Source organism: Buteo buteo, chromosome 22 (genome assembly GCF_964188355.1).
Source record: "Buteo buteo chromosome 22, bButBut1.hap1.1, whole genome shotgun sequence".
Taxonomy (NCBI): Eukaryota; Metazoa; Chordata; class Aves; order Accipitriformes; family Accipitridae; genus Buteo; species Buteo buteo.
The window spans coordinates 4,951,299-4,973,943 of record NC_134192.1 but is presented as its reverse complement, the minus strand read 5'-3'; the positions used below and the strand labels follow the sequence as shown (position 1 = coordinate 4,973,943).

The window sequence follows — 22,645 nt, the reverse complement described above, 5'->3', positions numbered from 1 at the left end:
CGAAAGGGCTGTTTTCACAAATCTCCATCTTACCGTGTAAAAAGTCTCAACATCAAAAATCAGCAGCACGAAAAGGTTTAATTATCGAGTGTTTAAGCCGCCACCGCTTGGGCCGAGGGCCCGGGCCAGCCCCGCTCACGGGATCCGTCCTCCGCAGCCGCTCCTTACTCCTGGAGCCCAGGCCCCGAGGAGCGGTATTTTTAGCAGCTGCTGCTTTGTTTCATTTCGCCGTAGAGATTCGTCCCCAGCCGGAGCTTGCCCTGCCCCGCAGCTCGTCCCTGCTGCGTCACGGCCCCATGACGGAGCAGCAGGCCGCACCACGGCGCTGGGAGCCGTGCCCTTCCCGCGCCGGACCGCTCCCGGCTTCCCGCAGGACGGCTGCTCCCGTTTCTGTCGTTCCCTGCGTTACGCGTGCGGATTTTTTGCTGCTTTTACGTGGGGGAAAAGCAGGACGGAGCGCGGCGGCCGCCCGGGCCCCTCCGGCCCCTCACACGCTCCCGCCGCTGCCCGCCCGGCAGGGGCGGGAACGACCGGGCCCGCCCCCGCCCCCGGCCCACCAATGGGCGAGGCTATAGGACGGCCGCCGCCCCGCCTACCCCCCGGCGTCATGGCGTCGCTCAAACCCTGACAACCAACGGGCGGGGTGGCGCTCGGCGCTGACGTTATGGCGTCCGAGCCCGGCGTCGCGGGGAAGGCCGCGCACGCACCGTCCCTTCCCCAAGATGGCGGCGGCCACCAGCAGCGAGACGGGGTGCGGCGAGGCGGCGGCGGGCGAGAAGCGCGGCCCCCTCGGCATCCCCGAGGCGGTCTTCGTGGTGAGCGGGGGGGGGCCGGAGGGGGTCGGAGGGACCTGCGCTCCGGCGGCCGGGACCGGCCCCCGTGAGGCGGCACCTGCGGCGGGGCCGCGGCCTGGCGGGCGGGCGGTGCCTGAGGGAGCGCGGGCGGCGGGGCTGCTCCTCACGGGGCCGGGCCCGGCTGGGGGGCTCAGGGGGAGCCGCCGGACCCTCCCCGCCGCTCCCCCGGGCCCGGCCGGCCCTGCTCTGCCCGCCGAGCGGCCTGCGGTCTCGGCCCGAGGCCGCCCCGCACCCGGGGGGGGGGGGCGGCGGCTTCTTCTCCCTACGGAGCGGCAGGGTCCTGCGGTGTCCCGGGGGCGGGGGGTGCCCTGGTCCTGAGGATTTGGAGGGGGAGAGTTGCTTGGTCTGGATTCTGTCTCGGCGTTGGTCGGTATTAACGCGCTTCACAGCCAACTCCAGTCCCCATTCTAAGCGTTACCATCTTATTTCGGCGGCCGGCCCTCGTGCCAACGAAGAGCGTGTTATGAACGAACCCTCCCGTCACGCCTATGTATGTCGTACCGACTAAGACGTGGTTCCTTGCGGCGGTTGCTCCTGCACGGAGCACGACGTTGCCGCTTCTGTTTCGTCTCCAATAATGCCATACCGTGCTCCTAGCACCTTTCCCGGTGTCTTCCTCTCGTAATCTAGTTCTTGATCGTTGAGCAGGACCGCTCTTCGGAAGCGACCGCGGTGTCCAGCTAGGTTTCCCAACTTCTCGAAAACCAACAAACGTGTGTCTTTCAGAAAACAGGTCGAACTTGTTTATCCGACTTTAAAAAGTGATTTACCGAGCATTTAATGATTCTGTTGACCGGTTGGAAAAAAGAATTTATCGACTTACGTGGTGATGTAATGCCAGAATTATCTGTTGTTCGCTTTCTGCTGTAAGCTAGCTCTTGGTGTGCTGTCTTGATTGCTACTTTATTTGGTTTGATCAATAAGTATTGATCAGACTGGCTATACCTGGCTGCCTTGGTGTCATCTTGAAACATCAGCTGTTTGCCCTGAATGCTTTGCTTATTGTGCTGCTTTATTACTGAGATTTTCTTGGACTTTGAAAATCTATATCTCTCGGATCTGTCTTGATACCTTTTACCAGAGCTGTTTGGACCGATCAGGTATGACTGCTCTTATAGAAATAAATGGGTTTGACTTGCATTTTTGTATTTCTAGGTGTAGTACTTGTATTACCTATGTGTCTTGCTAGGGCATAGGTCCTGAATGAACAGGTACAGTACACTTGCTTTCAGTGCATCCAGATCCTACTTTTTCTTTAAGTTTCTTTAACAGTTACTGAGGTCTGGCAAATCTTACTGGGATATAAAACCATTGCTGCCTGCGGCTAACTTCCTTCCACCCCCTTATGGGAGACTGATGTAGATCAAGCGAAAGGAAAGGGCCGTGGCTTCAGCTGCCCTACGAGATCTCGATCATCATGACAGAGGAGAACTTGCACTGGCTCTACAGTGGAGGTGGCCACCCTGGCAAGGAACAGGAGATAACCAGCCTCGGCAAACACTTTGAGGGTGTCTGTCACATCCCTCGTTTTCATGCTGGTAGCTGTCGATGCAGTTCATGTTTGGTTCCACATTGTTCTCTTTCGATACTTGTGTCCGAAGTATCTCATGTGCTCTACCATTCGACCTGGGAGAGTTCTGGGGGTTGTGGCTTAGTTCTGTGCTTCTGTTCAGTTTTTCATAACCTTATATCTGGATCTAAAACCCATTGAAGTTTCCTAATTCTCAGTGTTGAGAGGTGCTCTAATCAAATACAGCTGTCTCTGCAGAAGAGATCCTCGATGATGATCTTGGAGTAATTAGAGGTAGATGTTAAGATGGACTTTTTATTCAAAATAAGCATACGCTAGGAAGTTTTTAATGGTATTCTGCTCCACAAAGTGAAAATACTAGTGTCTTGAGGCTGCTTTTTATTACAGGTTTTTTCTTCAGAAAATAGGTTTCTGTTTCAAAAACATTGTATACTATCGTGATGATAAAGAATTCCTGGTCACTTGCTTGACAATTCCCCCCACTGCATGCTATACGGGCAGTCTTACTGTGAATCTTGTCTTCAGAGATGTTTTCTCTAAGTGTCTTGATTCAGTAGAAGCTCTTCAAACACTTATGGCAGATACCTTTTCTTAGGCATTGATCTGTGGATTCTTGTGCCTCTTCAGACTTCAAGTGACATTAAGCACTAACTCAAGGTTTTACTGGAGTTTAAAATCCACTCCAGATAGAACTTTCAACTCTGTTTTCTTTTGAGCTGTTGTCCAGATGTTTCCAAATAAAATGCCTTCCTTAGCATGTGCGTGAGTGGGAGGACAGGGGATGCAAATCTGAAAACATGTCTCTCTTGTCATGTTCTCTGTGTGTGCCCATAGGTGATGACAGCTCTCTGCAGAAGCAGAACGAGTGCCAGTGGCTCTTCATTTGGGTCACCACTCAAAAGATAAACATAAGGCCGCATGGGGAATATGCTATCTTGCTGTATTTCAGGGCTTTTACAGAGTGGTCATGTGGCTTGGCTTGAAGTTTGCTAAGACTATGTTACCTTTATGGTATACAACAGTGGTGTTTTGCCAGTGAATTTTCTTAGGTCCTTGCAGAACCTGTAATGTAGTTCTGCAGTTGAGACGCTGTGTGACACCATGAAGCAGGGATCCTAATAGCATTGACACCCAGCTCTGCTACAAAGCTGTTCTGTTCAAGCTCAAAGTGGTGACTGTGTCTCAGCCTTGCAGTTGGGTAAGATGGGCCAAAAGCCCAACCAGCAGGACTTGGAAGTTGCAGCTGGAAAACCTGCGTGGTAAATCTCAGCCCGCCTTGGACTGGGGCATTGTGGTGGGTTGACCCTGGCTGGACACCAGGTGCCCACCAAAGCCGTTCTATCACTCCCCCCTCCTCAGCTGGTCAAGGGAGAGAAAAAATATAACAACGAGCTCGTGGGTCGAGATAAAGACAGGAGAGATCACTCACCATCACAGGCAAAACAGACTCAACTTGGGGAAAATTAACTCAATTTATTACCAATCAACCAGAGTAGGGTAATGAGAAATAAAACCAAATCTCAAAACACCTACCCTCCACCCCTCCCTTCTTCCCGGCCACAACTTCACTCCTGGATTCTCTACCGACCCCCCCAGCGGTGCAGGGGGATGGGGAACGGTGTTTACGGTCAGTTTATCACACGTTATTTCTGCTGCTTCATCTTCCTCAGGGGCAGGACTCATCACACTGTTCCCCTGCTCCAGCGTGGGGTCCCTCCCACGGGAGACAGTCCTTCACAAACTTCTCCAACGTGGGTCCTTCCCACGGGCTGCAGTTCTTCACAAACTGCTCCAGTGTGGGTCCCTTCCACGGTGTGCAGTCCTTCAGGAGCACACTGCTCCAGTGTGAGCCCCCCACAGGGTCACAATTCCTGCCAGAAAACCTGCTCCGTGGGCTCCTCTCTGCACAGATCCGCAAGTCCTGCCAGGAGCCTGCTCCGGTGCGGGTTCCCATGGGGTCCCAGCCTCCTTCGGGCACCCACCTGCTCTGGCATGGGGTCCTCCCCGGGCTGCAGGTGGAGATCTGCTCCCCCGTGGACCTCCCTGGGCTGCAGGGGGACAGCCTGCCTCACCGTGGTCTTCCCCACGGGCTGCAGGGGAATCTCTGCACTGGCGCCTGGAGCATCTCCTCCCCTCCTCCTTCACTGACCTTGGTGGCTGCAGGGTTGTTTCTCTTACATGTTCTCACTCTCTCTCCAGCTGCCTTTTCTGTGTCCCAGCAACTTTTTTTTTCTTCTTAAATGTGTTATCACTGAGGCGCTACCACTATCGCTGATGGGCTCGGCCTTGGCGGGCGGCGGGTTCGTCTTAGAGCCGGCTGGCATTGGCTCTGTTGGACACAGGGGAAGCTTCCAGCAGCTTCTCACAGAAGCCACCCCTGTAACCACCACCCCCCCACTACCAAAAACCTTGCCACACAAAGCCAATACAGGCGTTGTGTAGTGGGAGGAGATCACCAGTATACAGGGGGCCTGGATTCACTTCTCAGCATCTTCGTTTCAGGAGGACTTGGGTTCTGTCTTGTCTGTCTGTACAAACAGCCATCAGCTGAGGCAGAGGTGGGCTGCCAAGCAGTGTGGGGTTAATTTGTTGCCCACCTGCTTTTTCTTTCTGTCTTGGATGATGTACATGAGCAGAATAGCTTCCACAAGAGGGAGTTTCGTTTCGGAACATCCTCGGGCCTCACTTCTACAACGCTTGCCTGAATCTAATCCTTGTTTGTTTTGATTAAAGCTTCTCTACAGGCTTCATCAGGAGGCAGGAATGCGTCTCATTGTGTTGTCGGTGAGGTAGCTTGAGGCGCTCCTCAGACAGGTAGTCTGAAATGCGGTCTCTTGAGTTCTGTTGTACCACCTAGATCATGCTACCTGCTGAAGTCTGTTGTGGCGTTCATGTTTCTACTGCAGATTTCCTTAATGATAAGGAAGGTGGGTGACTTCTTACCAGGTTCAGTAATTTCATAGTAAGTTTCTTTAGCCAAGAGAGCTTAGGAGTCATAATGAGGGGAACTAGCTATACATCTGATATTACTTGAGTAATGCATTATAGTCTTTTTTCTGATGTGAAACTACTGGAATGGAAACACCTAGTTAAAAAGAAGAAGCGGAAGAGGCCTATGGTAGGCTTCCGTCAGATTTTACAGAGCCATATAGACAAATAAGGACAGAATTACTGCAGTGAAGGAGTGTGGTCATCTTGAATTACACATAGGTAAATGCTGTCAAGGTCAGAAACGCGTGGTTGATCTCTGGCCCGGCGTGCCTTTCAGGAGGCTGAGAACATTGCCCACAGGCAGCTGAACGGCTTGCTGGGAGTCTGAAGGAGGCACTTGCAGAGGTCAGCGTCCTCGCCTGCTCAGGCCTGTCTTCTCTGGATACTTTTCCAGTTGATGGTAGGGCTGGCTGGAATTGTTCTCTAGAGGTTTCCGTGGCTTCCTGCTGACTGTAGAAGGAGCTTTTGAAGACAAGCTGTTTACTACCATAAAGCCTGCCTGAGCAGATTCCACAGTTTCCCCCGCTTGCCTCTTTCTCTGCCACAACATGCTTGATTGGGCCATGATTCTTTTCCTTCATCAGTCTTATCCTAAATAGTTGGGAATCTGATTAGCCGCAGAGAAGCATTATCCCTGCTTTACAGATAGGAAACCAAGTCTGAGGATATCCGCCCCTGTTAGGTGTCATTTGACATTGGCCAGGACTGAAAGCACCACTAACAAGGTACTAGCAAATACGGTTACGAAATAATCCTTGCACCTATTCTGTCGTTCCCTACCAAAAAAAAGGGGGGAGGGGGAAGTGAAAACGTGACTAACTAAGAAAGGAAACAAAATGATTTTGTACTTCAGAAAAAAAAAGTTGCTTGTTTACGTATAAAAACCCCTCTAGACTTAGCTGCAATAAGATGATAGCATGACTGTATCTAGGATTTTTGTAAAACTCTTCTAACATTGAGGGTTTCTTTCTCCCCTTAAAGGAAGATGTAGATTCTTTTATGAAACAGCCTGGAAATGAGACAGCAGATGTAGTTCTTAAGAAGTTGGATGAGCAGTATCAGAAGTATAAATTTTTGGAACTTAATCTTGCTCAAAAGAAAAGGAGGTAAGTCATAATTTTTGCAGAATTGGGAAATGTTTAGCACAGTTCTATCTTTTTATTATATTTTTTTAAATGAGTCTAGTTTTTTAAATATCCCAAGAAGTAAAAAGTTGATGTTAGGAGAGCTAGCATTTGCAGTACTTTCAGAAAAGCTCAGCTTTTTGTCTTTTTTCTTCCTGAGAATTACACGCAAAAGAATTTACAGTATTGCTGAATTGGTCCTTAGCCTTTAAGGCCAAAAAGTACTGCTATAGTCTCTTAATTTTGTCAGCCTAATGTAAATAAGAATGTGTTTTTATCAAATAACTACTGTATCAAGCCTGTAACTTTTGGTTTAGTAATATCCTCTCTCTTCAGTAGCTTCAGTCTGGGTCTGAAGCTAGGCAAGAAGCACATTTTTAAAAGCTAAAATCAAAGCTCCAAGTAATGTTTTATTTAGCTTAAGCGTCTTTCATGGACAAATATCCCCCATGATGTCCACCTGGAGGCCTGCTCTGGCAGTCACTGCTGTCTGAGCCTGCTGGCTGCAGAGGAGGAGCAGCCTGGAGGCCGGTGGGGATCCCAGCGTCTCTGCTAGGCTGCTGCAGGGGCTGTCGAGGAGGGGGACGCCCTCAGCTCTGGAAAGAGCTTTTGTTTTAACAGTCTTGCAGCTCTAAGCTGTTTGTTAGATTAGTTTGTGGAGCTTAGAAGCAACACGCCTGTTTTGTTTTACCTATAGTGTTTTTTATCTGTATTTCTGCTGAGCTTTCCCTCTCCTCTGGGGAGATCAGAAATATGCAAAAAAAATACCATTTTAGCAAACAGGTATCTGTTACTGTTAATATGTGTTTGTTCCAGTTTGAAAGCTGTATGTATTGTTCTGCTTCAGAAAACTAATGAGCCTCAGTATGGTAAGAGGCAGGTGAAGCTGTAGCTGAGATGCCTTTACTTGCCGTTATCTTTCAAATCTGCATTTGTAAGCCTGGAAAGCTGTTAAGAGTTTCAAGTTTTAAAATAGAGGTTGGACTGTATAATAAAACTGATCACTTGTTTAGGAAACTTTGTGTCTCTGTAAAATAATAAATTATGACTGTTGTTAATTCACAGGCTAAAAAGTCAGATTCCTGAAATTAAACAGACATTAGAAATTTTAAAACACATGCAGAAGAAAAAGGTAAACTATTTTGAATATCTAATGAGTATGAGAAAAGCTAACTACCTTTCCACCCTGACAGAACACATTGCAAGAAATGTTTTGGAGAGCACACTTAATATGCCTTTATAAATAACAGAATTGTTTTTAAAGGTATGTAGTACTTTTTGAAAGCTAGTTCAAAAAAAGTTAATGTTTGTAACGCAGACTTCACTTTTATAGTGTAAAGATTGCAGCTAAGCTTTGACTTCATCTCTATTCTTTATAGAGATTTCTATATTGTTTTTAAATACATGTTTTTAAAATGCTTTATTACTGGAGCTCTAACTTTAATGTTGAAGTAAAATTACGTAGAGTTCCACTGAAGTTAATACTGTATCAATGGCAAAAAGCAGAAAAGTGTGCTCTTTACTGTAATTTTTATGTCTTTGACATAACTTTCCAGTGAAAATAGCAATTTTAAGTTTTATCATTTGTCTTAAGGATTCCACAAATCCAATGGAAACCAGATTTTTATTGGCAGATAATCTCTACTGCAAAGCTTCAGTTCCTCCTACAGATAAAGTTTGTTTGTGGTTGGGGGTAAGTAAAATGGAACTTTCTCTGAAACTGTTTAAATAACTTCTAAAAGGCTTATAAAAGACAGTGTTCGTCACTGTCTCATCTGTACTTCTAGTGGCTGTGGGCATAATTCTGTTCATGTGTGCATAGTGGAGCTGTGTCCTGTCAGCAGGGCAAACCTAACATGACAATTTCAGTGCGTTAGTGAAGGTTCCGTGTTCGATTTTACTTAGTGCCTGAACAGTAAGGCTTCAGAGAATTGTAATTTTGCTGCACTGTTCTTTCCAAAAAGCATATTCCTGAATGTTTTCCTTACCACTTCTATCACTTTGTGGTTCAAGTTACCATCATCCAGCATTGTATGGGATGGGAATGTGCCCAGCAAAATAACTTAGTTTGGCAAGTAGCTTCCCATCTTCTCTACTTTATTTGTATTTAGCATCTTGCTGTCCCTTTTCATGCACGTTTTTAGGGAAAGATGGGATTTCTGTTACTCACAGGTACCTGCCAGCATTTAGAGTGGAATTTGTGCTAAAGACTGGTGGGATCAGACCTCAAAATGCAGATTTCTAAGTACTGAAGCGAGATCAGGTTGGGATATTTTGTATTCAGAGGCTTCCTTGTATGTGGAGATAACCTTCTAATGTTTAATTTGAGACTTCTAAATCCCGGGTCTTCCCAAATCCCGGGTCTTCCCAAATCCCTGTGCTGGCTGCCAAACAAAACCACTTCGTTAGGACAGAACCATTCTTGACACGTGCAGCTTCTGGACTGATGGGGCAGTTACTCCCAACCTCTCCCACTTCTTTTTTATCACAGAAAGAGAAGATTTGTCTGATACCTGTTGCTTTTAGGAGACTATCTTCAAAATTCACAAACATTCATGGAACATCCTGGGTTTATTTTGTAACAGAATATCAGAGAAAGTTCATCCTTTTGAAGGTTCATACAGAAAAGCTACAATGAAATGCCACAAGCAGTTTATTATATTTAGGTGTTCTTGGCCTTCTGCCTTTACCCTCCTTGTTGCTTACAGTCTGCATGTTGGGCTATGCATATTACTATTGTTGGGAAAACTATATCTTCCAGTTATTTTAAAAGAAGAACAGTTTATCTTGATCTTGCAGCTCTGTGTAGCATTCCCTGGGATTGTGTCTAATTAGTAGTGTGTGGCTCTGCTCAATGCACAGTTCTCGAATGGGACAAAGCTTCATTGGTGCATCTTCACTTGATACTGCTCTTTTATCTCTTCATGTGGTAGCTTCTTACTGAAATAAAGATTTGTAGATTAAAAACCACCACAGTATAGGATAGGACTTGTATACATGTTATATCTTCAAATACCTGTAATACTTCTTGTTGATGACCAGTGCCATTAGGCTGTTTGTCAGTGTTCCACACAGAGATCCTAAAGGTAATCTTGAATGCAACAAAAATTGTTTATAGAGTTGTGTGGCACCTAACAGGTGCTGCCAAGAAATGTGAAGTCTCCTGCCCTTCAAATATGGTGAAGATGAGATGCTGTTACCTGAAAGGCTGAATGCAGCCCACAGGGAGGGAAATCCCTCGTTGCTTAGCTATAGGAATAGAACTTTTTTTAAGTCACTAGAGTGATTTATTACTCAGTTACTGAGGTGGTGGAGGCCTCAAGTGGATTCTGGCATTGCTTATCCTGAATCTTGTTGTCTTGGCCTGTCAGGACAGCCTTTTGTTAATGTGATAAGTTATAAACAGCAGCCTGAAATAAGCCTGCTATGGCTTATTCCTTACAATACAAGAGTAAAAGCTTTATCCATCTTTCTTTTTTCAGGCCAATGTGATGCTTGAATATGATATTGATGAAGCTCAGGCTCTGTTAGAGAAGAATTTGTCAACAGCCACAAGAAACCTTGATCTTCTAGAGGAAGACCTGGATTTTCTTAGAGATCAGTTCACCACTACAGAAGTCAGTATCCTTTTTTTTATTTGTGGGGGAAGAGGTGTCTGTGAAAGCTAACGCAGAGGTAATTACCAATTCCTGACATGTTTTTATCTTAGAATGGCTGCCCTTAAAATTCTCTAGCACTCCAGGAACTTAACCTTTTCTAGCAGTGAAACGGGATACTGTGTTTCCAGTGCTGAGCTGAGGGTTGGCCTGTTAGATGTAGCAAAGCTCCTGTTTGCGATTGGGTCCCCCTGAAACCTACGGCAGTGGTTGCAAACCGAGGCTGGGAGTGAGTTAGAAGTGTGGGTCGGTGCTCTGGATTGATGTCCAGGTGGCCATTTCAAAGCAAAGTGACTCTTCCTTCCTCTCTAGAGCGTGTGAATGTTGTTCTTCAGGCTATTGGTTATCATACCCGATTCAGCTGCCATTGCAATGTTCTCCAAGCAGCACAAGCCCTGCTGCAGCAAGCTTGGTGCTAGCTTAGGCGTTGCTTAACTTTTATTTTACTTCTTTATACTATCATGAACCACCTCCAGGGGTGGGGGGCTTTTTTTTAATACTTTCTACTTAAAAACTATTTTAATGATGAGGGTAGCCATCAACTGAAGCATTAGATTTAGTAAATGAAGAAACAACTGCTTGTTTTTTCAAGTTGATACTTAAGCTATCTTAGTGCTGCAGGAAGTTATGGATGCCTGAAATAGGCAAATAACAGCTGATATGGGCAGGTTGACTGAAATCAGCAAAGAGTAGCTGTAAGTAAAAGTAAAAGCGTGTTTCTCTGTAATATCTTTTTGGAGGTTTTTAAGTAAATGGTATAAATGCTGCAGTTATTAACAGTTACTAGTATGCTTGTGTGTTAAGGCTTTGTACCAAGTCAGCTCTTTCATTAAGTGGTTTCTATATTGACTGTTACAAGTAAATGAAGTGTGGCCAACTGTATAACCTGCTTTTCCCTTTTTTTTTCCTTTTTTTTTTTTTTCTTAATGAATGAGCTATTTCCTTAACTCTGCACCCTCAGATATGGCTAGAGTTTATAATTGGGATGTAAAGAGAAGAAACAAGCAAGACCCTTCCAAAAACAAAGCATAGTTTTGCCAATTTTAAATGTGGTTTCAATTTCCAAATATTTTTTATTTAAACACCCCCAAGTTCATTCTTAAGGGACTGAGTTACTTTAAGCATTTCAGTAAATGGTAAAATATATAAAAACTAATGGTGAGCACCATTTTATTTATTTGTAAACTCGAAATTTGGTTTCATGCATGCTTCATGAAATGAATTACTTGAAAAGGCACCACACAGTCCAGCAAAGGACATAGTATTTTGATCAGACCAGTCTGTCATAAATAAATTTCTACCTGAAAGCTTGTCTGAAAAGTCGAGGGGCATGTATGAAATGGAGTCTGACATTTTAGCAGGTTTAGGTAATGCAAGGGTTTACTTTTTCGTCTGTGTACGGCTGATGAAGTTAAAGTCAGCTTGGGCTGGGAAGACATGCAGCTGTAATGTTCTAGGAAGCAGAAAAAATACAGTGAAGTCTTGGATTTTGTTTCAGTCAGTTAATTGGCAGCATCAACCTGCAAGCATTCCTGGATATCCGCTTTGGATAAACTTGTTTTTAATAGCTACTGGTTAGTTAACTGCCTGTTACTGAACTCTCAGCACTTTACATACAGCAGTTTGCAACTTGTCTTCAGAGAAGAGTGGTAAATGGAGTAAACACCACAAGCTATGTCAAGACTACAGGTGATCTCACCCCGTTCTTTTTCATACATGTGCACATGTTGCTTATTTTTGCAAATGCGTTGAACAAGGACACCAAAATGCTGATAGCCTGTAAACAAGAAACCCCCTATTTACGATCCCTTAGACAAGATGTCCAGTTCAAATGTCTTAACACTCTCAGCCTCCCACGTGGTGAAACCTGTATTAGATAAGGATGGTTTACTGAAGCATGACTTCTGGTGTTAACAGTTGGAATATTTTTTTGGTTCTTACGAAGCCTTGAAAGATTGTTGCCTTTTACCTCTGCAGTTTCTTTCTAAAATGAAATGCTCGGTGGTGATGTCAGTGGCTAATATTCACATTCTGTGACTGAGAATACAGGTTTCGCTGCAAAATAAATGCAAATGTTAACTGTTTGATCTTCATGTAAGAAACAATATACCTGTAAATTTTTTGTACTTTTATTTCATGATATTAAAATAGTAAAACTAAACAGTTGTGGCAAACACCTGTTTTTGTGCATCTTTCTTTGTGTGAGAAAGTCATGAATCTGATGTGTGATCTCTTATAATGTTTCCCTCCCTTAGTTGGGGGCAGGAGGGTGAAAAAACTCAGCCGAAGCAGCAGACATGAAAAGAGTAGCTGCTGAATACTGCCTTCAGTGAAATGGGGAGTGCGAGTCAGTGCATCTGAATATGTGAATACGAGCAAGTGATTTGACAGCACTGTGGCCGTAGAAGAGTTAAGAGCTGCAGGGATAGGCATAAAAAAGGTAAATCCTTATCACAGGTCACAAGTAAGTACCTGGGCTTGGCTCATCTGTACCTTTCCTGCAGGGCGATACAGTTTGTTCCAGTGTCTTTGGCTGTAGCAGAGAGACGTTAAGATCTAATGTATTATTTGACTAACAGGTATCTGCCCACTGCCACGCTGGGCTGCACATGGGGCTGCGCAGGCTGCAGGCTGGTGCTCTCCCTTTCTAAGAGCATCAGCAATAACAGGAAAGGCAGCTGCAAACACGTCCTGATTTCTCTTGCAATTTTCTCTTCAATTTGGATTAATGAGATCCCAACAGGCTAAAGCGTGCTCCCCTCCCACCCCCCCCCCGGCTGGTCCGAAGGCAGCAATTGCCTGCTTTTGTTGTGCACAATGAAATGACGAGTTAAGCATTTCTGCACGAGCAAAATAAGTACTGTGTGCAACTGCCAGTGACCCAGCGCTGGGTATCGGGGGGTGGGGACGGGGGGGGGGGGACAGCATTAGAGCTGGAATTGCTCAGTAGGTTCAAAAGGTATCTGGCTTGGGGGGGGGGTGGGAGATGGCTGTGGCCATCATAACTCTTGTTTTGGGTGGGTAGGTGGTTTGTTTGATCCGAAGTAAATAAATAAACCAAAATGAAACTCACAGACAAGAAGTCCAGCTTCCCTGTGAGTGATCCTTGTCCAGTATTGCTCTGTCCTTTGCTGTTAGGTCTTTGGTACACTGAGTAACAACAGAAGGTCAGTTTGCAGAAGCTGTTTTATGCTACTGTGACACTAGTCCTGCCTGCTGCTGAGAAAGGCCTCCTGGAGGGGCTGGCTGAGGCTGGTTTTGGCTGCTCCTGCAGGGAGCAGGGGTTTTGTTTTGGGGTTTTGTGTTTTGTTTTAGAATGGCCACTGTTTCTATAGTTGCACTGTTTTCTCTCAGCAAGGTAGTTGACTGGTTCTGAAGATCTAAGGAGTGGGCCACTTCAGAGAAAAATGTATAGCGGATGCTGTTGCAAAGAGTACCTGTTTATTGTTGAGCAGAGTCCATGTTAGACTTTCAGTTAGGGCTGCAGTATGGAAGTGGTACAGGTAGTAGATGGCTTACTGATAAAGAATGGGGAAGGGGAAAGAAAAAAAAACCACCAAAGTTTCTTTACAAGTTTTGAATTTCACATTATCACATGGTAACCATTTTGCTAAATACAAGCATATTTTCAGTCACATACAGACAGCTAAATACAGCATTATTTTCACATTTCGTTACAGTGCATAACAGAAAGCGAGGAAAGTGTATAGTATGCTTTTATTCTGGAGGTTCTGAGCAATTTCAATCTAACATGCAGATTGTTTTTTAACGTGTGGTAGAGACCACAGAAAAGTTAGCTTTTTTTTTTTTGTCCTAGAGTAAAAGAGCTCCTGACCTTTATCCTGTGAAAGGTATCACCTTCTGATTTCTCTATGTCCCTCTTGCACTAGAAGTCAAAGCATTAAAACCAGTTGTTAGAAAAGAATTCTTAGCATATCCTATAAGTTTTCATCTTAGAAAAAACATTCCAAATTTTATACAGATGAATCTACATTTCCTATATTTTAATAAGCTCTCTAGAAAATGCAAGGAATTAGAAAAAGATGTAGATAATGATTTCTCTATCATTTAATATAACCATTTATTACCTCTAAGTAGTTAAGACCGCGTACATTTTCTTCTGTACTGTTCCTCTTTAGAATTACGACACTTGTATTTTTAAATGGAAGATTTTCTCTGAAGGCCTGAATGCATTAGGCTTTCTGGAATTTCTCTCTGGGAGCAGTAAAGGGGAATGTCCAAAACCCATTAAATAAATACTGGTTGTCTCATGAAAAGTGACCTTTCCCCTGCTGGCCAGGCTCCTGCACAGAGAATGATAGAATTTTACTATTGCTAAAATGCTGTTTGATCCAACTTCTAACTGCGTTAATGTAGCGCTCCAGCTCTGCCCTTGAGGACAGCCACTACCCTCAGCTAGGCAACCCAGGACGCACCTCATGAACAGCTGGACCCTGAAAGACCAAAGCGGTTGCTTGGCGGACTTTCCATTCAGGGAATGAAGAAACTGACCCTTTCGTACTTGTTTGTCCTTGCCCTTGTGAAAATATGACTAACAGACCTGGTCCGAGCAAACCTTGCGCTCTCCACTGGTGTCAGCCCATGAGAGCCCATAGCAGCCAAAGCTCCTGTGGTGCTCTCTGCATCAATCTTCTCCAGCTTTGCTTACCTAGAAAGAGATTTTGTAAAGGGATTTTTTTTTTTTATTATTTTATTTTTCTTAAACTTCAGGGCACTCAACCACAACTGAATCTGCCTGGAATTCACTGGGCTTTAGCACAGGGTCTTTGATACACTTATAGCCTATTCAAGAGCAATTGGGGTTAGCAGTGACAAGCTTACTGAAAGGTGATAAACCATTACCACCCCTCTTTTCCTCTAATTTGCTACCAGTGCCCTCCCAGCAGGTGCAACACTGCTGCTCCCTGGCAGAGCCCAGGAACTGAAATTGTTCCTAGAACACTGAAAAGAAAAATGTTATTAATTTTCAGGGATTTGGTTGTTAGGTTGGGTTTGTGGGGGGTTTTTTTAACAGCTTTAATATGGAAACCACAGGGGTTTTTCTTCATACAGACCTGCCCACGTGCTGCAAACTGTGAGAACAAGTTCAAAGGGAGAAACAGTCTGAACTCAACAGCAATCAAGAAGACCCACACTTTTATAGATGGGGTAGCTTAAAAAGCTGTAACAAGTATTTTATTCTTCTCTACTTAGAGGCCTAAAAATCAAACACTATATGCTTCCTGTGGTTTTTACCTAGCCCCTCCCTCCTGCCCATTAGCAGTTTGGTATATAAAGCTTGCAAACTTGAGTTAAAAAAAAGTCACTATAGTTTTGTTTGTTTGCTTTTAATAGGCTGAACTTCCCTAGTTTGCTACAGGAGCACAGTTACCGTGCTGCACTTCAAAAGCTTAAGTTAAAACTTTGCAGAAGCAAAGCTTTTAAGTGGTGAATGGCATTCCCAGAAAACATCCACCTACGTACAGCTTTTGTGACACGACTACCATCCCATGATGACCAACCTGAGATGGATCCTCTTTTGTCAAATTAAAATATGGAGGAAAACAAATTTTATTCTTGAGCTTGTCTTGTGGCTTCCCTTTCCACCTGCTCAGACACTTCTGTTGTGTGCTCCTCCTTCCCAATGCTAGTTCTTTTCTTCCACAGACGCCAAGAAAGAAAATGACACTTTTAACAGCAGAAAGTACTGATGGAAGCTGTTGCTTTCCATGCTATTTAACTTCTTTAAAAGCAAATCTCACCATTTAGGATGTCTGATGCACCTGAGTTAAGCTTTTCAAGTTTTTTTATTTTGTTGGGTTCCCTCCTGCCCCTGCTTCCATTCCTCCTTGTGACCTGGCTGGTAAGACACCCAAAAGGTCAGCACAGTGCTGTTAGCAAGACAGAAATGGTGGTGTGTCCCACCTGGCTGCAACACCCCAGCCTCAAGATATAACATATGAGGACATGGTTGTCTCTTTATGCTCTTGAGCACAATAATTCTATTGGAAAGCCCTGAACTCAGGGTACTTTCAGAGTACTCACCTAGGCAGTAAATGCGTAAAAATGCATTGAATAATTACAACGGGAGCCGGAGTTGCCACTTAGAATCCCAGTTCAGCACAGCAAGAAACAGCACTATTGGGGGGGGAATAATTTAAATTTTAATTATCAACCAAATAACTACTGTTTTCCTCTTTAAATCCCACAGAATATTCTTTGCTATCGAACTAGGTTCAAGAACATAAGAAAGAAAATTCAGAAGTGTGCATACCATGTCAGTAAACTTTTCCTGTGGAGTTGGCCTTACGAGGAAACGGTATCTGTGCTGCCTTTACACCTTCCTGGTAATAAACAGCTGACACAAGTGAAGATGTCCTCTTTCTTTCTCTCTCTCTCTGCCTATTTGTCATACTACTAAAGTACCCATACTGTGGCTTCAATACCCAGCATGGAGCTATGGATTTACTTAAAAGAGGACATGTACAGTACCCTGGCACGTGCCAGCCCATTCAGCTCTCTGTATACTCTCTTCTGTCTCGTGCAGCCCCTCATCTCTGCTTCCTGTCTCCTTACAACATCTACATGCACCCTCACTCACTCTCCTTTAGATTTGCAGCCCCCAGTTCTGAAAGGTTATTTGGAACAGAACATTTCTTTCTGGGGTCTGTTCTGGTGTCCAAAACAACGTGGGAGGCTGTTCACAACGGGAGTGTTGCTCTCCCTTCTGTCACACTGAGTTCACTTAGTAAAGTACGTTTGGTTAGTAGAGTTCATCACCACTTGCCTCACTAGAAGAGCTCAGCACAAGCATCGCCTATCTGATTTCACCACTTCTTCTGAAGAGTGCACTACGTTTGGGACAAACCCGCTCTTTACCCCTTCCCATCCCTCCTGGATTGAAATTTCCCCCCTTTTAACAAGCTCGTATATATCTCGAGTCAGATCAGTGAAAGCCTTCTCCACGTTAATGGCATCCCGAGCTGAGGTCTCAATGTACTTCATACCATACGCAGCAGCCAGTTTCTCAGCCTCGTGCCTGGTGACTTGCCGCTGTGTGTCAAGGTCACACTTGTGACCTACCAAAACAAAGACGATCTGGTATGGCTGGACGTGCACCTTGGTCTCCTCTAGCCACTCGTGGACGTTCTGGAAGGACCTGCGGTTTGTAATGTCAAAGAGGAGGAGTCCGCCAACCGAGTTCCTGTAGTAGGCTCTGGTGATGGACCTGGAAATGAATGAGCCACAACAAAAGTATAAGTTACAGCTGTTGGGGAAGAAGGGCAGAGCAAGTTTCATGGGGGGGGGGGGGGGGGTGGTGTGTTTGTTTGTGTCTTCTGATTTTATTTTTTCTTAAGCCAAATGTAGCCCTTCTGAATATACGTCTTTGTTTAAGAAAGCAGCATTACCACCACTCTGTCTACCCTGCAGAATACAGAGAATGCAGGGCAGAGGCGGCCATTCAGGCAATGTTTTGTCACTTTTAGCTTGTGCTCTGTAGAGCTTGTAATTCAAAAAGACAACTAATCTTGGCTTAAAGATTTCATCTTTGGGTAACTGCCCCACTGATTTATTACAGCTCTGTTCAAAATCCCCACCACCATTTTTGATCTCTGTTTTCTATCATGGATTTCTGTATGCCCTTTGCAGTTAGACTAAAGAGTCCCATTCCCTGCCGTGTAAAGGTTCTCTGAATAACTTGTCTAACCCATTGGTTTGGAAGCACTGTCACAAATTAAAGGATTCATTTGAAACCAAACACCCAGTCTCTGACAGATACATAACAGGAAGGTACAGGTTTGGAAGGCAGACGGTGGGCTTGTAGCTCCCCTCCCTACACCCAGGGCCTTGGCACAGGGACGTCCACCGACCTCTACACTCTTCTCCCACTACGCCACCAGTCAAAATGACGTTACAGCTAATGCGCTAACAGGAGCAGCCAGTCTGACCTCTCAAGTAACAGCAAAATGATACAACAGCTTCCTAGGGGAATCTGCCTTACTCTCAGTCTTGTTCCTGCCAAATACTGACAACATAAAACAGTAACCAAAAAGACCCCCGAAACACGGGCTAAGAAATAGAGCACATCTTCCACAAGTCTTCCCAGCAAGGGGAGACTTCAACACAGCCAGAAGCAGCACATGAAATCAGCTAACACAGGGCGATGGAGCGAAGCTGAGACCGTGAGGCTGAGCAGAGCTACAGTTCAATGACTGCTACACGTGGAAAAACCAAGAACCTGTAAAACTGTGGTGTTTTTGCAAAGTCATGGATTCTGTCTAAATCCAGAAGCAATGATTGATTTCATTCCCTGAAGGAATTCACGCTCGGGCCCGAACTTTCCTTGCCAGGAAAATGTAAGCACTGCTGCATTTTTACCTTGGGACAAGTCCTTTTTGGATACGCAAGGCTGTTGTTTGGTCCTGTAGTGTGTGTATCTAGTGCAACTGCCTCAAGAAAGGATGAGCTGGAGTTCTCGAGGATTGCTTTATCAACAGACACGCAGTGACAGGTGAAAATCTGCACCCCATACTGAAGAAAGCCAGAAAGGGAGGGGAAAAAAGATAGTTGGCTGTGTTTGGATAATTCCTCCTCTCCTAATTATCTGGCTGAAGCACAACAGTAGCTCTGCACATTTGGCACTGAGGGAATTAGATCTGCCTTTTGCTATCTAGCCAGCTGCAAACAGATACTGGCGCTTTGAATTCACCCCCACACTGTCACAGGCATTTCTGCTTCTCCCTTGTGTTCCGTGCCATCAGTCCTGGCTCCTCCCGCCAACATCATCAATGCCTCAGGTACATCTGAAAGACGTGACAGGATCTAACCTGAACACTGCTTTGAGGTTAAAACTAGGTGAAGGTCTCAGTGCCTTTTCTTAAAGCCTTTTCCACAGACTGTTTTCCTTTCCGACCCGCAGAAAGCAAACTATATTGCCTTCACACTGCTTGTCACCCCCCAGTTCCCATCCAAGACTCCTACCTTCCCTCCTCCCGCCATGCTCATACATGCTCATGCAGAGCAGTATGGGGATTTGCACCTGTTTTGGCCAAGTTTTAAGATAAAGATATTGGCTCTGTCTGGGAATGCTCCCCTGCTCTGTAGCCATGGTGGGGACTCTCAAACCTGGGGTTTGCGCCTGTTTGTTCGAGTCTTTCCCTCTCAGCCAAGGGAGAGCTGCTGGCTGGAAGGAAACAGCTCTTCTGTAGGTGGTGGTACACAGTTCCAGGGAGTGAGGGCTGCACATGCTTTTGCTTTTGTTAGCGTTACACAACATCACGTTTCAGACAAGGAAATCACTGTATCTGAGCAACCAGAGATGGGCAAAACCTGCTGGATCCAGGAAGAATTGGACCTTGCTCTTCTACAGCTCCAAAGCAGCCACAACGCTGCCCCAGGCAGCATGTTTGCGGCCTGATCTGGCAAAATAGAATGGCGCGTGCTTAACTGTAATTTAAGCCTCGACTGCACAGAAATTGCTTCTAATTTATGGAGAGTGAAAGAGCTCACAACAGGGGTCAGGAAGAGCAGAAATGTAACACAGCTGCAGACCAGAAAATGCCAGACCAGAAAAGGTGCCTTCAGAATAACTACAGTGGTTTTTTTTCCTCACGGGGCAGCTGTTAAACTATGCAAAGCAGACCAGAATGCTCAAATCAGAGAACTCTGTGAAACAGCGGAGTTCATTCTTACGAATCTCGTTCTTCGGAAATTCCCTGTGCTATGGCAAAAAAGTTTAAGGGTTCTGGAGAGCACCTGCACCATCATGCTTCTTGCCTATGCCCACAAGCCTGAGAGGCTTCAGCTTATTCCAGTAATAGCTACACCTTGCCTTTTGCCAAGAAAAATAGCTTGCAGGAGGAGCCCAGGAGCTGCTGTCTTTATGGGGCACAATTTGTCACAGGGCTAATGGTGACTTGAAAGGGATAAACACAAAACAGACTTTTTGCCTGATTTTTTCGTACTTCAGAGTGCACCACAAATGCACCTGGGTTTGCTCACTTCCCTTTAGCTTTTCACATCGGGAATTTAAGTCTGCGCTTTGGCAAGGGCATTTCAAAGTTGCACGATGTGTTTTTTTTATGTCACTCACTGTTCCTGCCCCTTACACTCTTCCTGCCTTTGAATACTGCTGCCCATCGCAGCAGCGCAGCCTGCCCTTGCGCTGAAGGTCGCCTGCTCATCGTGCTTACAACCCGAGCGCCAGGCCGGGTCAACCACCAGTGCTAAGGGTAAGCAGCCTCCAGGGCCCCAAACTTCCTAATGTGTAAGAGAAAGGAAATTGAAGCCATCCAACAGCTTTTGCTCTTCACGGCAAAGGCAGAAGCAGGGGACGGCACCCAGGCGTCTTTTCTACAGACCTCAGCCCGAGATCCAAAGCTGGAAGCTGATGCAACTGCAAGCTAAAGCACCTCCTCTCTCAGCGGAATAAAGCAGCAGCTCCTCGCCTCGAAAGGCTGCAAGGTAGCAGAAGAAAAACCTGTCAGTGGATAAAAGGACCGACAACTGCACATCCTGGGCCAGATGCCAGCGCCACAGATGCCAAGGAAGGTGGCGAGAGGGGTAGGGGTAGAGGAGGTTTCATCTATTGAATGAAACCAAAACACTCCTCGGGCGAGTCATTACAGCACAGAAGTAGAAGCTACGTGAAGCTGCGCAGAGATGTGGAGCAAGAAAAGTGCTCCCAGAGGGAGCAGGATGAAAGAGCGGACGAGGGTTAAAGATGCACGAAAAATACAAGCAAACAGGAGGCAGAGCTCTGAGGGTACACTCGCACCCCTTCCAAATGAGCGCTGTCCGAGCAGCGTGCGTCCCCAGACACCACCAGCCCCCTGTTTTGCTGGGGCCGAGCCTGATCCAACCACGACTGTTTCTACCAGACGGTTCTGTGGGAAACCCTCGGCGCGGTCCCACACGCCGCCTTTATTTTTCCTCACCGAGCCTTCGTCGCTGTCGCTTTCAACCCCTCGAATTGTTTGTGCCCGTGCAGCGCTCAGCGCGACACGCTCCAGAACGTGTCCGCCATCCCCCCACGGCCACAGCCAAGGCTTCGTCCCGGCCTCCCTCCGTCCTAGCGGAGAGCCGAGCTCTGCTGTGGCCGCAGAGAACCGAACCACAAACCGAACCACGTACTCCGCTGCATCCAGCGAGCCCAAACGCAAGCGTGCTCAGCTGTGAGACACCCTGGTCCCTGCCTCTTTGCAGACGCGGGGAGCAGGCGCTCTGCCCGCCGAGCCGCAGCCCCCGATGCGCGGTTCCCGGGAAACAGCCCCGAACCCCAGCGCTGCCTGCGGCCTCCGTCCCCTTCCCCAGGGGCAGCGGGGCCGCTCCTCCACCCTACCCACCCCACGGGCGGCCGTTCGGGGGTGGACACGAGTCCCAGGTACACACCGCGGTTACGCTTCCCCGCCGCGTTTTGGGGGCAGCGCTGCAAAACACACACCACCCGCCCCCAAACAACCAAACAAAAACCCCCAAAGGGGGGGGGGGGTTAAGAAGCAGAAGATGCCGTTTGACTCTTCTTTGTCTCATTCGCCAAACGCCTCAGCCGGCGGCGAGCCCCCCCCCCACACCCACGCAGGGCACAGGAGGAGGACGCCGGCCCCAGCCCCGCAGCTCCCGGCCCCGTCCCCGCCGGTCTCTCACCGGAACCGCTCCTGCCCGGCCGTGTCCCAGATCTGCAGCTTGATCCTTTTGCCCGGCTCGATCTCCACCAGCCTGGAGAAGAAATCCACGCCCACCGTGGGGTCGGAGATCTGGGCGAAGCGCCCTTCGGTGAAGCGGCGGATGAGGCAGGACTTGCCCACGGTGGAGTCGCCGATGACGATCAGGCGGAACTGGTAGAGCCAGATGGCCTCCATGCTGCCGCCGCCCGCCTCAGCGCCCGCCCGCCGCCGCGCCGCCCATGCCCGGCCCGCGGGCCCGGGGGCGGCCGCCGCCGCCGCTCGCCCGCAGGGGGCGCCGCGCCGCTAGGCCGGGAGCGCGGAGCCCCGGGGGTCGGCGGCGGCCCGGGCCTGGCCCCCCTGCTTCCCCCCCCACCACCACCACCCTCCACCGCCGCTAACCCGGGGCCGGCGCCGCTGTTTGCGCCGCGGCCGCTCAGGCGGGGCCCATGGCGGCCGAGCGCAGGCCCCTGCCCGGGCACCCCGCCGCCCCGTCACCGCCGGCGCATCCCCGCCGCCGAGGTTGCCGGGCGGACCGCGGGGCCCGGCGGGCGCCGGCCGCCGCCTCGGCCCCGGCCCCGGGGCCCGGACGAGGGTCGCTGTCGTGTCCCCCCCCCCCCGCCCCACTCCCGCGGAGCCCCGCTCTTCCCGCAGCGGCCGTTCCCTGCGGCTGAAGCGCCGGAGCCGGTGCCGGGCTGCGGGATGGAGGCGCGGCCGAACGCGGGGCGCGCCGTGATGCAATGGCGGCCGCGCTCTACCGCACTGCCGGGAGGAGCCGCCACCCCCGAAACGCCGCCGCTGCGGGAGCCGGGCGGGGGCGGGGCGG

The 22,645-nt window shown here is 47.6% G+C and overlaps 2 protein-coding genes across 14 annotated transcripts; one reads left to right on the top strand and one right to left on the bottom strand.

The window, feature by feature from the left end:
* Nucleotides 1-644: 644 nt before the first annotated feature.
* On the top strand, nucleotides 645-12,332 carry VBP1 (VHL binding protein 1). Of its 2 annotated transcripts, none has more exons than XM_075054481.1 (6): nucleotides 645-815; nucleotides 6,358-6,482; nucleotides 7,566-7,632; nucleotides 8,095-8,193; nucleotides 9,983-10,121; nucleotides 11,118-12,332. In XM_075054481.1, exons 1-6 carry the CDS (start codon nucleotides 723-725, stop codon nucleotides 11,186-11,188), a joined length of 594 nt encoding a protein of 197 aa, XP_074910582.1. In that variant the 5' UTR covers nucleotides 645-722; the 3' UTR covers nucleotides 11,189-12,332. The 2 variants fall into 2 exon arrangements, with proteins under 2 accessions (XP_074910582.1, XP_074910583.1); XM_075054482.1 differs by lacking the exon at nucleotides 645-815 and adding an exon at nucleotides 5,066-6,101.
* A 1,386-nt stretch (nucleotides 12,333-13,718) lies between these two features.
* RAB39B (RAB39B, member RAS oncogene family) lies at nucleotides 13,719-22,645 on the bottom strand. Of its 12 annotated transcripts, XR_012654031.1 has the most exons (5): nucleotides 21,803-22,645; nucleotides 17,164-17,384; nucleotides 16,202-16,294; nucleotides 15,919-16,016; nucleotides 13,719-15,809 (listed from the first exon to the last, which is right to left on the bottom strand). XR_012654031.1 is itself a non-coding variant. In XM_075054479.1 (4 exons), exons 1-3 carry the CDS (start codon nucleotides 22,015-22,017, stop codon nucleotides 16,236-16,238), a joined length of 495 nt encoding a protein of 164 aa, XP_074910580.1. In that variant the 5' UTR covers nucleotides 22,018-22,645; the 3' UTR covers nucleotides 13,719-16,016; nucleotides 16,202-16,235. The 12 variants fall into 12 exon arrangements, 4 of the variants coding, with proteins under 4 accessions (XP_074910580.1, XP_074910579.1, XP_074910581.1 ...); XR_012654029.1 differs by having other exon boundaries at nucleotides 13,719-14,460; nucleotides 15,679-15,809; nucleotides 15,919-17,384; XR_012654027.1 differs by having other exon boundaries at nucleotides 16,202-17,384.

Coding starts and splice junctions, on each gene's coding strand:
- RAB39B (XM_075054476.1), bottom strand. CDS start 22,017: ATGGAGGCCATCTGGCTCTACCAGTTCCGCCTGATCGTCATCGGCGAC. Junction 17,385..21,802: donor GCCGGGCAGGAGCGGTTCCG/GTGAGAGACCGG, acceptor ATTCATTTCCAG/GTCCATCACCAGAGCCTACT.
- VBP1 (XM_075054481.1), top strand. CDS start 723: ATGGCGGCGGCCACCAGCAGCGAGACGGGGTGCGGCGAGGCGGCGGCG. Junction 6,483..7,565: donor CTTGCTCAAAAGAAAAGGAG/GTAAGTCATAAT, acceptor GTTAATTCACAG/GCTAAAAAGTCAGATTCCTG. Junction 7,633..8,094: donor AACACATGCAGAAGAAAAAG/GTAAACTATTTT, acceptor ATTTGTCTTAAG/GATTCCACAAATCCAATGGA.